We start from the raw sequence: 18,000 nt of genomic DNA on the forward strand, positions 1-18,000 counted from the left end.
GGAGCGGACGCGGGTGGCTGCGGGTTCCCGAGTGAATTCCCGAGCGGGGACCCCGCAGAGCGCGCACTAGAGGGGAGCAGGGGGTGCGGGAAGCGGCCGAGCAGGAGAGAGGCAGCGCTTGGCACCGGGGCTTTGGCTCCACAGCATTGGGACATGTTTGTAATCGCTGGCGAGCCCCGCGCGCAGGATCCCAGCGAAATCAGATTTCCTGGTGAGGTTGCGTGGGTGGATTAATTTGGAAAAAGAAACTGCCTATATCTTGCCATCAAAAAACTCAACGGAGGAGAAGCGCAGTCAATCAACAGTAAACTTAAGAGACCCCGGATGCTTCCGTTGTTTAAACTTGTATGCTCGAAAATTATCTGAGAGGCAATAAACATCTGCTCCTTTCTTCCCTCTCCAGAAGTCGATTGGAATATTAAGGCCAGGAGTTGCTTTGGGGACGGCTGGAAGTGCAATGTCTTCCAAGTTCTTCCTAATGGCTTTGGCCATATTTTTCTCCTTCGCCCAGGTTGTAATAGAAGCCAATTCTTGGTGGTAAGTTCCTTCTAAGTACATATGCTTTGTTTTATTTTATTTCTTTTTTTTAAGAAAAGATTCATGTGTACGATGCTGCAGTATTTAAAGCAGAATCATGAGTTTGAGTGCCTTTAATACAGACGTGCCTAATATGATTTGTTTGTATATCTGGAAATCGGATTTTTTTTTAAGTTGTTAATATCGTCAGGCTTAATCTGTAGCTCCGTAGGGAATGCGACCCTATAAATCTACACCTTTTTCTATGAGGCCCTTGTTCGGATGTCTGCTTGTAGTACATCATGTAATAAAAGGGGACCGAAATTCACGTCTCTAATAATTGTGAGCCTATCTATAAAGTTTACTTTTTGCCACCTCGAGGTAGTAAAAGTCAGCTCCAGCTTTTATTTTTGGTCATTGTGGTTACTAACCTTCGGGGTCTGAGGTAGGCAGAGTGTTCTAGGAAGACAGCTACACTGCAAGTGGGCGAGGACTGGGGCTTGAAATCTGATCAAAAGGAGGTGAACGTGAAGTAGTCAACCGTCCCTAAGTGAGCGTTTCTCCCTGGTTAGGGGCCCGTGTAGACAGACTGCAGTATATCCAGAGGATTATTTTTGACGGTGTTCTGGATATTTTTTTCCCCTGTAAATGAACAGTGTTTTTCTGACTGTCAAACATGACTTGTATTCACTGGATACCCTGTCTTGGGTCTCTCACAATCACATAAGGAGCCCTTTTAAAATGTCCAGAGAACATGGTGGATTTTATGCAGCCTCTATACTTGTCTCCCTGTTCTTCCATCGGTCAGAGGGAGCTGCTATCTCCTCCCCGTGTCTAATTGTGTCTACTTTCGGCATTCATACGTTTCCAAGGCACATCGGTCCAATTTGTGGGGCAAAGTGAGTCACTTTCTCTCATGTCAGAGGCCCGTCCCCAAAAACCGCCATTCCCCCCTCTTCTGAGTGATTTCGGAAATATTGGTTCAGGTATATGGCAATGAGGGCAAAGAAGGGAGTGAAAACCTAACTGGGGAGCCAGATGGCGGGGTGGGGACTACACAATACCTCCGTTTTCTGAGTGCAGTTGAAACAGAGAAGTTTTATGAAGCCCTTCTCATACTTTGTCATGAGGACAAGCAGGAGAGAAAAAGCATCTGTGTGCTTAAAACTATGTATTGCTGACATGCTTTCAGGGGGCCTACCTCAAGAGTTCACGTAAATCTTGAATGCACATCTCCCCCCTCCCCTTTTTAGGTCGCTAGGTATGAATAACCCTGTTCAGATGTCAGAAGTATATATCATAGGAGCGCAGCCTCTCTGCAGCCAGCTGGCAGGACTTTCTCAAGGACAGAAGAAACTGTGCCACTTGTATCAGGACCACATGCAGTACATTGGAGAAGGCGCAAAGACGGGCATCAAAGAGTGCCAGTATCAATTCCGGCATCGGAGGTGGAACTGCAGCACCGTGGATAACACCTCCGTTTTTGGCAGGGTCATGCAGATAGGTAGGAAACCATTTAACATATTTTTAAATACGGATCAAGTGTTCTCCTGAAGAAAGAGAAAAAGAAAAAAAGGGGGGGGGGGCTTCAGTGTGTACTTACAAGCTTGATAAGGAGGGAATCTCCCAGCAGGCTGACGGCTGGGGAACGTTAGTCACTACAACTACTTGCACGTTAATTCCTGTTCCCACACCTTGATTATAATAAGTTTTGGGCTGCTTTAACCAAATGAGAAGGGAAGCATCAGAGACACCTTCGTTTTTCCAAACACTCAATTTTTCTTAAAAGCATTTTGTTTAGAAGAGAAGCAGAACGCTTAATTTGGTTTCTCAAAAGGAGGTGAGGAAAGATGAGTCATTTATATCCTTTTAAGCTTCAAAACTCTTTTTAATGGTTAGAAGTTTCTTAAGCCACAATTCAAATGGCCCACGCATCAAACTAAATACTGTCATCTTTCGAATGTTGGCTATGTTGGAAGTGAATAAGGTTTTAATTTTCCTAATATAGATATTTCCTGAGGCCATAGAGATATATATGTTAAAACTTTATTTTTAGTCCCAGAAAGAATTTTAATTAGAAGTGATCCAATTTACGTTGCGATTTTGGCAATTGATATAAAAAGCACATGCCTCAGATCTCAGCCTAGAAACTAAAAAAAAAAAAAAAAAAAAAAAAAACAACTTAAATGTATTGCTCACAGTCAGATTCTTTATGTTAAACGTATCCTTGAACTTGTTATTCCGTGCAGGGAGGAGGTGGCATTAAAATGGGGCTAAAGGCAAAGAATTTGGAAAATCAGTTTGCCTCTGGTTTGGCTTAATAGCATAGGATACTATCTGACAGATGTGATCCTATGTGTGTTTTCTAGTGAGAATGTTTTAGGTCCATTTAGTTTTATGCAAACAAGCCCTTATAATTAATATGACCGCGGTGATTCCTAAAATAAGAAGCCATTTATCAAAGCAATTAACTGTTTAGACTGACTGAAGATAAAAAAGTTGGCTTAATATCCGTCACGGATGGATAAAATGCTTTTTTAAAAACCCTGAAAAGTGCATTCATTGAGAACAAAAAAGAGTTGTCAGTGGATGTTTGAGCCAAGCGACTTCATATACTAAAATAATACAGGACTGGAAGCCATTCCTCTAATTGAATGGCAAAATGGTCTGCAGCCCTCAGCCTGGCAGTTTCATAGGGCTTTGTCCTTCCTGTTAATGATTAAAATGTGCTAATGTATATACTGGGATCTGAATCCAGGAGTTGAGCGGCAGGAACACAGGAGCTTTCCCTGAACGAGGACTGCCCTATGTAGTTAACTGGGGGTGGTGGAGATTCCCTTCTGCACTGTGATATTGTGAGTAAGCTCAAAACTTTTTCTTTTTTTTTTAGCTGTATCAGAATGGTAAGTTGTCAGCTTTCCCTTCTCACCTTTGCGTTATATATTCCCCCTAAGCTCCTTTCCTCTCAAACTAAGGGAGCATTTTTTCACATGTATATGAGTTTGCAAAAGCCATACATTTTTTTTTTATGGTAACCAGGAGGCAAAATACCCATTGGAACAGTTTTTCTGTGTAGTGACTCGAACACAACTTTGATTTAAGGTCCTCTTCATTTGTAGCCTCTTTTGGGCCAAAATGTTCAGAATAAGCTATCATTTGCTAAGTGGATTTGAGTTCTGCTAGAGATTTATTTAAAATGTGGTCCAAGATTCAAAGAGCCTGCTTCCTCAGGGAACAAGCAGAACCTTTGGTACAAAGGCTTATATTTAATTGTCCCTTGCAAATACAGTGTCTGGTCCTCAGCTGTGTGGTACTCCCGTCTGGGTTGGTGGCAAGTGGGTGGGAGTAAAACCTCCTGGCAGCCTCCAAGGGAGCCCTGCTACATACTACCATCAAGTTAGCTGATATCCTGGGCATCTGAGAGCGCCCACCATCCTCCTTTGCCAAAGGTCCCCCAGGTTCTGGGGTCAGGAAGCTGCTGCTGGGCTTTTGGTGGAACACGGATGGGGCCTTCTCTTCTATTTATTTAAAAAAAGAGACGGAGAGAAGGAAAACCAGAGTAGAGTTTTGTGGAAGGGAAACATAGACCCAACCCCAACAGTGGGAAATTTACTTGGCTTTCAGTTTTCTATTTAAGAGTCTGTTTGAAGAGAAGGAGCTAAGGGAAAATTTAAAACACCTTTGATGCTTAAAGGGGTGTGTGTGTGTATGCGTGCGTGCATGCGTGCCCTTATGCACACGGGCGCTAACGCCCACTCCAGAGCACTTAGTATGCCAGGGACCCGAGCGCAGTTTGTGCCCGTGAGAATCTGACCCTGTGATGGGGCCAGTGTCTGAGAAACTCAGGCTGCCACTTCCATCCCTCTTTAACTCATTTTTTCTAGGGTGCCAGTTGCCTGGGAGGCACTGTACACAATTGGCTGGTGAAGGGCCCACTCTTCATTTTGGAAACTTCTCATTTTTCATCACGCTAACCTTTCCTCCAGCTTTTGTCTACGTCCCTTCTTTGTCTCCACACTGTGAAAAGATATATAAGAAAGGCTCCATTTTTAAGGGGTGTGAGGATCCAAATAGATGTAGATTTCGCAGGAAGGAAACCTAACTGAACCAGCAGTATTCCATACAGCATGGTTGTGTCCACAGGCTACTCGCCAAAGAGCACTTTTCAAACTGACGTTTTCTCTGCAGTGACAAAGTGGCTTAAGAGATTTCCACCAGGTTTGTGTTCCAGGGTAAAAAAGGAAATGCTCAAGGTAGACTCATTAGGAAAAAAAAAAAAAAACGCATTATTGGGTTTTGTATAAAAGCCCTTTTATGCACGATCTACTCACAGGACAGTGCCTTAGGTTCTTCTAGCTCCAGAGGATGGTTTATCTGTTTTCCTCTCGCTACTGCCTTATTCTACAAGTCTCCCATCCAGGACCACATTTTCTGTCCTATCAGTGTTGATCCTCAAATAACTCCCTTTAGAATCTTTCTGCTCACCTCATTTCTCTCCACTCTCTGATGGGCTCTGCCTCTCTAATTTGAGCTAGCTAGATAGAAGACCCCTTAGGAACTCTCTGGATCTTCCTGCCAACCACCAGCACGCTCCTCAAATCATTCATTTTTTAAATTGTGGGAGGGTAGGTCTGTGGTAACTGGGAACCTTCACCGTTCCTGGAAGGAGGAATCACAAATGTCTGTGGATTGAAGTATAGAGCTCAAGTCCCAGGAAGGGCAGCCTGCTGGATTCTGGAATTGGCATAGGCATCCTCAGGCTGACCTTTTTAGTTGGGGCTGAGTCCTGTTGTCAGCTGTTCTTCTGCTGGACCACCCCCTCCCTCCCCCGCTAAAAAAAAAGATGGTCAGCAAGCTCTTTAAGGGTTGGAGAAACTTCTGATATAGGGATTTCAGCACTAAAAGCGGCCTTTTTCTCCCTCCTGGACATCTAGTTCAATAGTCTTATTTTTATAGTTGAAGAAAGTGAGGCCCCTGTGCCCCAGCATACCCCTCAGGCCCAGCTTCAGCCCACCCCAGGTAGGGGGGGGCGGTTAACCCTTTCTCTCTGGCACCACTACATTTTTATCAAGTGGCTTCTTGTTACCCATAGAAGTGTCTCCAAGTACGCGTGAAAGTTAAAGTAGACTATGATGGCCTCCATTTTCCCTCTGACAAATGGGACTACAGGAAGTAGACATTACAAGTTTGGGGAAGGAGAAGACTCTTCTTTTCCCCTTAGATTGTGCTTTCTTCCTGCTTGCGATTGATTCTAACAGTTTGAGGCAGAGGCTCTGCGAGGGGGGCAGGTGGGTGGCTGGGTTGCAGAAGTAGCCTCTAAGGCAGCAGGCTGCTTTACAAGTCCACTGCCATCTTCCTGAATAAGTATCAGGCCAAAGCAACTTGGGATGTAAGAAGAGGCCAAGCTTCGCTCTGATACCCCAGGAACAGGGCGCCGCCTTCAGCCCAGGGCGTGATCCTGGAGTCCGGGGATGGAGTCCCACAGCAGGCTCCCAGCATGGAGACTGCTGCTCCTCCCTCTGCCTGTGTCTCTGTCTCTCTGTCTTTCTCGCTCTCTGTCTGTAATAAATAAATAAATAAAAATCTTAAAAAAAAAACTAAAAGAAAAAAAAAAAGATTAGAAAGGGGAGGTCAGGGGCCTGGCCCTGCGTGGTGATGGAGCAGGGGGAGCCAGGCCCCAGGTCCCCGCCCTGGCCTGAGACTCCAGGCCTGGCCACTTCTGCGGCCCTGCCCGAGCTAACTCAGAATGACCCCAAACGTTCAAATCAGTGTCAGGAAGTCTCCCCACATTCTGTTCGCCCTCAATGGCTTCTTTCATGCGCAGTTTTGGGAAGGAAGTTTCCAGGACTTTGGAGGAGCTGGAGGCAAAGCCAGGCTGGCGCTCGCCCGCGCGGGGCTCTGGCTCCTCGGGGTCAGAGTGGAGACGCCAGGGGTCCCGGGCGCCGCGCACCTGCCGGGGGCGGGCGGGGCGGGGCGGGGCGGGGCGGGGCGGGCGCCCGGTGACCCCGCGTCCCGCCCGCAGGCAGCCGCGAGACGGCCTTCACGTACGCGGTGAGCGCCGCGGGGGTGGTGAACGCCATGAGCCGCGCGTGCCGCGAGGGCGAGCTCTCCACCTGCGGCTGCAGCCGGGCCGCGCGCCCCAAGGACCTGCCGCGGGACTGGCTGTGGGGCGGCTGCGGGGACAACATCGACTACGGCTACCGCTTCGCCAAGGAGTTCGTGGACGCGCGCGAGCGGGAGCGCATCCACGCCAAGGGCTCGTACGAGAGCGCGCGCATCCTCATGAACCTGCACAACAACGAGGCCGGCCGCAGGGTGAGTCGGGGCACCTGCGGCCCGGGGGCACCTGCGGCCGGGGGTTGGGGGGGGGTCCCGCGCCGCCCCGCCCGCGAAGGTGCGCCTGATGCTGCCTGACAAGGAGCTTTCTGGGCCCCTGTCCTTAGTCCCCAGTGCAACTGGGCAGCTCAGCTCAGAGACAAAGATGTGCATAAAGGTCGCCCTCCCCCCTGGGACGTGTGTGTGGCTGCGCTTCCCCTGGGGCGACGGAGCTCCCTACCCCGGGGGGTGCCCAGTGGGGGGACCCGGCCTTCCCCGGACTCTCCGACCCCCTCGCTTGGTTCCTCCTTGCCTCCTCCCCTGGCATTAGAGAGCAGGCCTGAGGGTTTTGTTTTGTTTAAGGCGCTTCTCTAGGAAAACGACAGCAATTTTATAGGTCTGCCCATCAAGGCCGATCGAGGGTGGCTCTGGACAGAAGAGAGGGTCACTCAGAAGGGCCCAGAGAGCCCAGCTTCGCAAGCCTGGTCACCAGCCTTCTGGGGCCACTCTTTCCTTCCCCTGGTGGGAAGCTTCTCCACAATAGTTAAAAAGACCCTTTTTTTCCCTGCGGTTAAACACATGGCACTTTATGGCTGCTTTAAAATGAAGGGGTGAAACTTTTCTTAACTTTGGCAGCATTGAAAACCAGGGTCATTATTTTTTCACAGAACCCAAGGTAGGTGCCAGGAACTTTCTGGTCAGAGATTTCACTCTTCTGTATTTTGGGGTGAGGAAAAGGGAAGATAATCACAGAGTAAAATATAGAGGACTGGGAGGAGCCTTAGAACCCTCTAACCACACACCCTCATTTTTAAAGCTTGGGAAACTGAGGCCCTAGAGAACTGCTTCATGGCCATGGAGGAAAATTGATGGATTGAGATACAGGCCCAGGCACGTTTTTATTAAACTCATGCGTCACAGCTCAAAGGTAAAGGGCTATCAGCTTTGGAATGAAAGAAATCTAAGTTAAGATCCAATTCTGTGCCTTTCTAGGTGTGAGCCTCAGTTTCTACGTTTCCACATCTGTTGGATGGCCATGGCATTAACTATCACTCCGAGTTATAGGAGGACTGACTGGGATCATAGAGGAGGTGGATCCAGACAGAGTTGCCAGTGCTTGACCATCTCTCACCAGTAAAATAAGAATAGTTCAGTCCAAGGGTGGAGTTTAGTGTCAGCCTGTAGTAAGTGCTTGATAAATCCTAACTGAATTGTGAGACATGCAGAAGTTAGGGAACAGAGAAGTCGAAGATGATCTAGACGATTCCGGCTAGCCCAGCTTCTCACATTGATGGTAAACGTTGGAGGTGTTGGGGAAGGACTAAACTGGGCAGATTTTTTTGCCCCTGGTGGCCTGAGGGGTCAGATTATTGCTCCAGAGGGAGCGTGGCCTCTCCTTTCTCAAGCCTCCCATTGCTGTCTCTCCCCGTGGCAGCTGACCAAGGCCACATAATGGGCATGTCAGCCCCACGCTCTGTGGGAGCCCATAAAGCTTGGCCCTGTCCTCACAGGGGACACATCACATTACTCTGTGCATACAGTGTGCCCAGTGCCTTAGACCAGAAGTGCCTCCAGGACAGAGATGTGGTTGGCTCTTCTGGGCCCCACTGTGCCCATGTTGGGTACTTTCATCCATGTAGGGGATTTCTTTGACTCCTCTCATGAGGAGAAATGATCTGGGGCCTGGCAACCAAGGAGAGACAGTCAAGGGATTTCCAAGTAGAGAACGGGGGTTTTGGAGAGTTGGAAAAGCACCTTTAATATTATCAGAATTTCGTTTAACATCTACATTTTTGAAAAGTGAGTGAGCTCTTTTTGTAGGTTTTATTATTTGAGCAGTGAGCTGAGCTTGGATTCTGACAGATGAGGTTACATGTAGAAGATAGTTTTTCTCCAGGACAGTGGGGGTGGAGAGGACGAAATCGGGACACTGTGCCAGGAAATCCTATTAGAATCGCCTTGGGGCATTAGCTTTTTATTTTCCTCAAAGGGGAGCAAAGGTTAAATACATTTGCAAAACCCTTCTGCACATTAGCTGAGTGCCTGAAACTCTTTATGCCAAGGGAGTACATTGTGCCCCCCACACTTTTGAAAAAAAAAAAAAAAAAAGCCCCTTATGAATCTTTAGAGGACAAAGGTGGCTATTTGGTGTGGTGTTCAGGATGGAAGGAGCCTTCTAGATCACTCCAGGCTCCAGGGTCCTGAGAGGCCCTCTGCAGCATGCCAGCACTACGCCGACTCTGGAGGGTGACCAGCACAGGAACTGTGGGCAGTGGGGACTATAAATAGGCGGCCACCACCTCCCAGGCTGCTGGGCACAGTGCCATGAGGTCAGGCCAGTGGGCACTGCAGCTGGGAGGCCAGGGTGACCTGGTGAGAGCCCAGGATCGGCACCCAGATGCCGTGGGCTCATCACCTTGGAGAAAGAGCAGATTCATTGATTGCATGCCCTATGCCAAGCACTTTCCTTTTATCCCCTAATTTTATCCTTTTAACAATATTGTGAGGTTGGCAGCCATTACATTACAGTTCCCCTTCACAGATAGAGGAGGCTCTGAGAAGTAAGGCCCGTTGCCGGAATTCAGGGGCACAGTTAGGACAGCACGCTATCAGCCTAGCTCCTGTGCAGATGCTCTCATCTAGGCAGCGGGGAGTAGAGTTGGGGACTGTGCAGGAAGTAGGAGTGAGAGCACCTGAGATCCAGGCCTGGTTTCCCCACATTCTAGTTGTGTGGCCTTTGCAGGCCAGTTTTCCTCTCTGTGCCACTATGGCATCATCTAATCCATTATGGTGTTATTTAGGAGGATTCAAGGAGGTAAATAGTATCAAGGCTCTGATGGCAGTGCCTGGCACACAGCAGTAATAACTGATTAATATTGGAACCCTGATCCCACTTGGGCTGGACACCCTCTCCACCCTCCCACTTACCAACCAGCTGGGTGCCCACGGGCAGGTGACTGAGCATGAGCTTGCAGCCCAGTTGCCTGGGTTCAAATCGTGGCACCCCTACCTTCCAGTGGCTGGGTAAGTAAGTCAACTCTGTATAGGCCTCACTTTTCTTCTCTGTGAAATGGGCACACACTAGCTAGCACTTCTCCCAGAGGCTGGCTGAGGGGATTAATCCAGGTGATGGAGGAGAGAATTGTGAGTAATCTATGGGGTGAGCATTCAGGATGTCTAAATTAGTTGCTGTAACATTTTCTTGGAAAAGCAGCAGCAACCAGAGTGGTCTCCTGTTCCCATTTAAGAAAGCGGGTTGTTTAGCCCGACGGAGTGTAAGAGTGAGGGGCCCAGAGCCTGTTTATTTTTGTAGACTCTGTAGAGAAGGCGACAGCACCTTCTGGTGGCACAGGGTATAGGCCAGGCCCTGGCGGGGCCGGGTGACCTCGGCTCCACGGGGAAGGTGGAGCGGAGCTTTGGTAACCTGCCACCGCCTGGGCCCTGGCTCCTGCCCCGATGGCGCGTCCGCTGACTGTCCCATCTCCCCACAGACGGTGTACAACCTGGCCGACGTGGCCTGCAAGTGCCACGGGGTGTCGGGCTCGTGTAGCCTCAAGACGTGCTGGCTGCAGCTGGCCGACTTCCGCAAGGTGGGCGACGCCCTGAAGGAGAAGTACGACAGCGCAGCGGCCATGCGGCTCAACAGCCGGGGCAAGCTGGTGCAGGTCAACAGCCGCTTCAACTCGCCCACCACGCAGGACCTGGTCTACATCGACCCCAGCCCCGACTACTGCGTGCGCAACGAGAGCACCGGCTCGCTGGGCACGCAGGGCCGCCTGTGCAACAAGACGTCCGAGGGCATGGACGGCTGCGAGCTCATGTGCTGCGGCCGCGGCTACGACCAGTTCAAGACCGTGCAGACGGAGCGCTGCCACTGCAAGTTCCACTGGTGCTGCTACGTCAAGTGCAAGAAGTGCACGGAGATCGTGGACCAGTTCGTGTGCAAATAGTGGGCGCCCGCCGCCCGCCTGTCACCCAGCCCCGCTCCCAGGACCCACTTATTTATAGAAAGTACAGTGATTCTGGTTTTTTTTTTTTTTAATATTGTTTTATTTTCCCCTGAGAATTGCAACCGGAACCATTTTTTTTTCTGTTCCCATCTAAGAACTCTGTGGTTTATTATTAATATTATAATTATTATTTGGCAATAATGGGGGTGGGTGGGAACCAAGACAAATATTTATTTTGTGCATCTTTGAAAAGGTAAGACAAGACTTCTTTGGATGGTGTAGGATGAGGGGGGATTACATGTACCCTGTGTGCACATCTAGAAGGGAAAGGAAATATGCTTTCTTTTTCTCAACTGCGGGGTCAAATACAGGACAGGTAGCATCCAGCTGGAAGGGGGTGGTACAAATCTATGCATGATTCAGCTTCTGTGACCAAAATGAATTGTAAATGCTCTGGGGAAAGTCGAGAGATCTTGAGAAACAAACAGAAAAATGAGACCCCACCCCATCCTTCCCTAGGGGCTGCCAGCCCGAAACATTTTCAAAATGGTAATTTAAAAAATAACAGCGAGAATCTCACATCCCTCGAAGATAGGTCATTTGTGTCATTTTCATCAAATGTTTTACCTGCAGATGGTCCTGTACTAGTAGCTACTGAAAACTTGGGGAACAGGGAGGAAAGCCCCGGAAGGTAAAAACAACCTTAAAAATGCCTTTATCAAGATACCGATTTGATTCTGTTACAGGAATTAGGTGATCAGATTGGAAAAGGATCCCCAAATGATTCCGGGTACTAGACTTTTTTTGTTTGCAGAGAGGCGGGGAGGTTGGCTTGAACAGAAAAAGAAAAATATACTGTAATTTTCTTAGGGATGCTTGGTTAATAAATGATAATGATGAAAATAATAAGCGAATTCCGTTCACAGATCCTCAGCCCAGACAACAAAGTAACTGCGTGCAGGTCGGCCGCTGCATCAGAGCAGAAGCCCTGTGTGAGGGGAGAAAAGTGAAATCGGCCCTCCCCCTCGCCCCCAAGTCCTCTCTGATTCCTCCTTGCCTTTGCTGCGATGTGATGCTGGCCACGTTGCCAAACGGCAGCTCCACTGGGTCCCCTTTGATTGTGGGACAGGAAATGAATCATTACAAGCTCCACTTGGGAAACAGTTTGCTACTTAGGGATTTTTTTTCCCCCTAAAACTTTTATTTTGAGGAGCAGTAGTTTTAAATGTTTTAATGACATTACACGGCTAACAGAGTTCCCAGAGGTGTTGCAGCGTTTCATTCTCGTGATCCTGTGTGTAGACTATCCACTCCAGCTTTTCCTATTATACTGCAGGTATACCCTAAGACTGTTCCTAGTGTACTTGAACAGTTGCATTTATAAGGGGGGGGATGTGGTTTAATGGTGCCTGATATCTCAAAGTCTTTTGTACATAACATATATATATATACACACATCTATATATAAATATAAATATAATTATATCTCAGCGCAGCCAGTGATCTGTAGTTTACCCTGGGGTTATTTCTTGGTCTAGAGCATTGTTGTCCTTCATTGCAACCCAATTGGGATTTTTTCCAAAAGGTTTCCAGGTTGAGCTTGGGCTGTGGCCCCGATGCGATCACACTAGGAGCATCACGAAGCAGACTTGTTTTTTCCGAGGAATCTGGAAGGTCTTAACTGATAATGCATGTTGGTTTGAAGATTTCTTTTATCATCCCTGCGCCACCCCCTTTTCTCTAACCTCCGTTTCTGTACGCTTTCCAGAAAGGGCATTACTCATTTGTCATAGACATAGGAATGAAGAGAGATTCAGAACTCAGAAACATTGTCAACATTTCCATTTCCTTGGTTCATTTTGTAGAGTGGAAACCAGTGCCTCTTAGATCTGCTAGTACCAGTATTGAGTCTGTGAGGAAAATGGAGCTCACGACATACATAGTTTATAAAAATTTTTTTTTTTTTTTTAAAGCAAAGGACACCTCTTTCCTAAAAGTGCCATCAAACGTGTTCTTATCTCAGACTTACGCTGTTTTAAAAGTTTGGAAAGATACATATCTCCTGCAACCCTCCTAGGCTCGGTGGCCTTCATGATCACCTCTGCCACCTGTGGCTCTTTAATTTATTGCACGAAGATATTCACGTCCTCTCAGTTGCAGTGCATTGCAAGCAGAAGATCTTGAAATTAAAAAGCACTAATTAGTTTAAAATGTCACTTTTTTGGTTTTTATTATACAAAAACCATGAAGTAATTTTTTTTATTTGCTAAACCAGATTTTGTTCCTTTTTAGTGATTCATGTTTATGAAGAGAGTTGAGTTTAACAATCCTAGTTTTTAAAAGAAACTATTTAATGTAAGATATTCTACTTGTCATTCAGATATTATGTATATCTTCTATGGCCTTATTCTGTACTTTTAATGTACATATTTCTTGTCTTGCGTGATTTGTATATTTCACTGGTTTAAAAAACAAACATTGAAAGGCTTATGCCAAATGGAAGATAGAATATAAAATAAAACGTTACTTGTATATTGGTAAGTGGTTTCAATTGTCCTTCAGATACTTCATGTGGAGGTTTTTTGAGAAACCATGAGGGATAGTTTAGAGTGACTACACGTCAGAATAACAGAAGAGTAGAGAGTTTTACCAAAACCAAACTTTGGAAGCTTCAAAAGATTTCTATATGTAACGGAACAAAAGGGGAATTCTCTTTCCTATATATGTTCCTCAAAAAAAAAAAAAAAAATCAAGCAGATGGCTTAAAGCTGGTTATAGGATTGCTCACATTCTTTTAGCATTATGCATGTAACTTAATTGTTTTAGAGCGTGTTGCTGTTGTAACATCTCCGAGAAGAACTGAAAAGGCACATGCTTTTATCCATGACCAGTATTTTAGTCCAAAAGTCTATTTGTGTTTACCACTGCATCTGTTGCACCTCTCTGTTTGAAGTTACTATGGACGTATTGTCTCTATGCCCCTTTGAAAGTACTTCTATGAAAAGCAAGCCTCAGTCTGGAGAGAATGAAACTCATTGGAAACTAAAAGGTTCGTTGTGTTAAGTGCAATTAATATGAGTTCTTGTGCTTTCTGAAAATGTACACCGAAATCTGGCCAGCGCCGCACAGCCCAGATTGATACGTTAGCCCTTTGCTTTTTTCTTTCCGGATAACCTTGTAACATATTGAAACCTTTTAAGGATGCCAAGAATGCATTATTCCACAAAAAAACAGTAGACCAACATATAGAGTGTTTAAAATAGCATTTCTGGGCAAATTCAAACGCTTGTGGTTCTAGGACTCACATCTGTTTCAGTTTTTCCTCAGTTGTATATTGACCAGTGTTCTTTATTGCAAAAACATATACTTCATTTAGGAGCGTCAGCATATTTTTCCTTCTCATCCTGGAGTGCATTCAAGATCTTCCCAATACAGGAAAATTAACAAAAAATTTATATATAGGCAGCGGCAAACAGAGCCATGTTCAAAATAGTAATTATGGGCTCAAGTAAAAAAGGAAGACTGTTTTAGGTTTTAGTCCGATTTATCTGTTCAGTTCTTCGAGCTGCTGACCTCCTGAGACTGGCACTGGATATGTTTTAGTAGCCTCCCCAAACCCTTTTCACGTATGATTTTGCCTGTACCAATTTTCAATTTGTTTTTGTAAAGCATTATTGAAGCCACTGGAATTATAAAAAATGACGCTCTAGCAGGATGAGTTCTCCAAATGAGAGACTGGTACTGGCTGACTCCAAAAGGTCATTAGCAAAAACGGTCCCCAAAGACTGAGTGGTGCATAATATAAATAGAGACAGATAGAAAAGGTACTTCTAACTTGAAGCATATATATAATGCAAATATGCACCAAGGCATAGGTCTAAGATACCGCATTATCACTGTAAAGTATACTTTTAAAATATTTATTTTTTTAAAAAAGTATTCTTTAGTCTCCCCTGTCTCTATGGAATGGGGAAAACCAGATGCCATGTTTTGAAAGATGATAAAATAAGTTTTTAATACAGGAAACATTTGGCAATGTAGGAATTAAAACTTAGGAAATGAATCTTCTGATTTACCTGTTTGCACAAACTTTACACTTAAACCTGATGATTGGATAATTTATTTTAGTGAAACATCTTGTTAGCCAACTGGAAAAAAATGGATGTAGAATGATTAAAGGTTGGTATGATTTTTTTTAAAGCAAAAAAATGTTATCAATTTGAATTTAGAAGATTTCATTAAAATGCTGTCTCAGTATTTCAAAAGCAGAAAAGAAATGAGGAAAATTGCCGCTTAGATCAGTTTTATATGCAGTGTACAATTTGCTGGGCTAGAAATGAGATAAAGATTATTTATTTTTGTTCATACCTTGTACTTTTCTATTAAAATCATTTTATGAAATTGGCGCAGTCATGTGTGTGTTTAGCAGAGATGGTGTTCATGGCCATCAAAGTTGGATGTGGGCACAGAGTACAATGATGGCTTAGGGCATCCAGAAAAAGAAATTCACGTTTCATGCATATGCGTGACTATTTTGGTTGAATTTTGAGGGTTTAATTTGTATCTAATGCTCATTTTTCTTTTGCCGGATGCTCACCTTGAGTTCTTATTCATTCTGCTGCTGTTAATGTAAAAGGGTCATTCTTGGAGATTATCGTTGAGTGTGGGAACTGAGCATAGTGACATGGGGTTATGACGAAATTCCAGGGCAAGAGAAGAAAGACTAGGATTTGAGGAGAGAGAGAGAAAATAATGTTCGAAATAAACAGACTGAATCACCTGAAATACTCTGCTGGTTACTTTTTGCATGTTGCACGGTTGCCAGCCAGGTGTCTAGAACTTCAACACTGTTGGTGTTTGGGGCTGGGAAATTCTTTATTTTGGGAGTTTCTCCCGTGTGGCAGAGGTTTAACAGCATCCCTGGCCTGTAACCACTAGATGCCAGCAGTACCCCCCCCCCCCCAATTCGTGACAACCGAAAATGTCTCCAGATGTTGCAGAATGTGTCCAGGGAGCAAAGTCACCCTCAGTTGAGAACCACAGCTTTAGATGGAGGGACTGAGGACCTGAGCACTTGAGGAATACAGGCTAAGTATAACAGGGGACTGTTAACTTGCCCTAATTGAGTAATGAGCCAGAAAAGCCCCTTGCAAATGTTTCTGTGTAGAAATGGAGATGCAGCATCTTCCATAGGGCAGCTGGCTTAGCAATTAAGAACATAGATTGGATTCAAATCCTGGTACCAGCATTGGCTGTGTCACATTGGGGAAGTCTTATAACCTCTCTGTGCCCCTGAACCTTTGTCTTTAAAATGAGAGGTAGTATTATACCCACCGCTTAGAGTTGTAAAGATAAAACGAGTTAACATGTTTGGAGTGCTTAGAGCAGGTTCTAGTACAGTCAGTGCTCACTAGCTTGCTGGGAGGGCTAGAATAAGTCTGAAGGCTAAACCCCGCCCCCTCCAGGAAGCGTGAACCAGTTCTGCTTAACATTCCCAACAGTGGCCAGCTTGATGCTAGGAAGGCACCCTTAGTGTTTGGGGAAGTTGCAAACTTGCGGCCCACTGTCTACATCACATTTCAGATGGGTTTTGTTTGATTGGCAAAGCATTAAAACAATGCTCAAGTGAGTTGCCAGCAAGATGAGTACTTGCACATTCAAATTTGAATTTCTGGCTTGGAAAATGGGATGAGCTGGCCACCTGGATGCATGATATCACAGGTCCCCAGTAGCAACAATCAGCCGGATCCGAGCAGCGACTGCCCCTCTGAGCCAGGGTGGGACATGTCCAGTTCACCAGCCATTTATGTCACCTAACAGTCCCCTGCAGTTTCTTGCACTTGTGATGGTTTTTAAAGGTGTTTTTCTTCTAAATCCGAGTTTCTAAACCTTACCATGGTTGCCATTTGGGACCAGATAATTCTTGGCTGGGAGGGACTATCTTATGCATTATAGCATGATTACTGGCATCCCAAGGCCTCTCTCCACTGAGATGCCAATGGCACCTTCCCATTGGTGACAAGCAAAAATGTCTCCAGACATTGTCAAATGTTCCCTGGGGGGTGGGGTGTGTGTGGCAAAATCACCCTAGTGGAAGCCCATTGGTCGAAACCCAAAAGATCTGTATTTATAAGTTAGCCAATGAGGGTAAACAAAGAAATAAGACAAAAAAGATTAGTCTCTTGGAAGGAGATATTTGGCACATCACAGGAGCTCAATAACTAATGAGTGAATGAAAACCACATCCATTCTCCCGTTTTAGCCTCACCACCATTCTTGAATCTCTTTGATTGATCTTACTGTTCCTCCGCTGAAACATGGGCAGAAGAACAATTAGGCTTGATACTGAAATTATGTGATATCACCTGCAAAAGGCTACCTCCAAAGCCTAAAAATAGTAGCAGCTTAAGAGGGGGGATTAGTATCAAAAACAAAGGCAATAAATTATCAGCTAAATTTTTCTAACCAGCCTGCTGCCAGGAGCTTAACAAATGGGTGTCCCAGTTGATTTTCAATCTCGAGCTGCAATTTCTGAAGACCTTTCCATCACTCACAGACCCAGGGGATGCTCAACAGTAGGCGCGTCAAGGCCAAACAAGTTCGGGAGATGACAGACGATGGACTACTGCCCACTGGGAGACGTGCGATGTTCGTTGGCAAGTTGGCAATGCTAAAATCGAAGAGAGCGCGGAAACAAACCTGCTGCTTAACTCGGAGCCGGTCTGAGCTTTTGACTTCTGTTCCTTTAGCACCTGTTCCTATCCCGTGGGTCAGCTGGGAAGCGCTGGGGCTGCTTGCCCCTCCGTGTGACTGTGGGGACTCCTCCTACTGGGTCCAGAGCGGCCTGGCTTGTGTCCACGGCTGCCCCGGGGGATGCGGCGCTACCTGTGTTGCGGCTGGAGAGCTGGTATCTGTCCCTCATGCCAGTGGAGGCTGGTCCCGGGTGGCAGCTCACCTGCTTCGTGGTGCGGCTCGTTAGGAGGGGAAGGATGTGCTCTGGAGACACAGAGGGACCATAAAGGTGAAGCAAAGGAAGAAAGGAAGGGAGATGGGGGGGGGTGGAGGAAGAGAGAGCGAGAGATGAAGGAAGCCAAGAAGGAGTCCAGATGTCCTCTGACCATCAGCTTCGGACAAATCTCCTTCCTAATAGATTTTAAAAAGTGAGATGGAAAAGCTATATTTGACAAGCATATCTTCTGTACCTGGCACTTGCTAAGGT

At 46.1% G+C, this 18,000-nt stretch overlaps 1 protein-coding gene across 7 annotated transcripts in view; it reads left to right on the top strand.

Moving 5' to 3' along the window:
• Positions 1-15,182, top strand: part of WNT5A (Wnt family member 5A) — a 34,408-nt gene extending 19,226 nt beyond the window's left edge. For 6 of the 7 annotated variants that reach the window (XM_025456224.3, XM_025456225.3, XM_025456226.3 and 3 more), the window contains 4 exons: positions 404-537; positions 1,770-2,020; positions 6,539-6,831; positions 10,323-15,182. In XM_025456224.3, coding sequence (XP_025312009.1) covers positions 458-537; positions 1,770-2,020; positions 6,539-6,831; positions 10,323-10,781 — 1,083 coding nt within the window. In that variant the 5' untranslated portion in view covers positions 404-457 and the 3' untranslated portion in view covers positions 10,782-15,182. Of the gene's footprint in view, positions 1-4; positions 212-403; positions 538-1,769; positions 2,021-6,538; positions 6,832-10,322 lie in introns of those variants that run through there. The other variant, XM_049097717.1, reaches the window with a different exon arrangement.
• The last annotated feature ends 2,818 nt before the right edge of the window (positions 15,183-18,000 follow it).

The sequence above is a fragment of the Canis lupus genome, chromosome 20 (assembly GCF_003254725.2).
Source record: "Canis lupus dingo isolate Sandy chromosome 20, ASM325472v2, whole genome shotgun sequence".
NCBI lineage: Eukaryota > Metazoa > Chordata > Mammalia > Carnivora > Canidae > Canis > Canis lupus.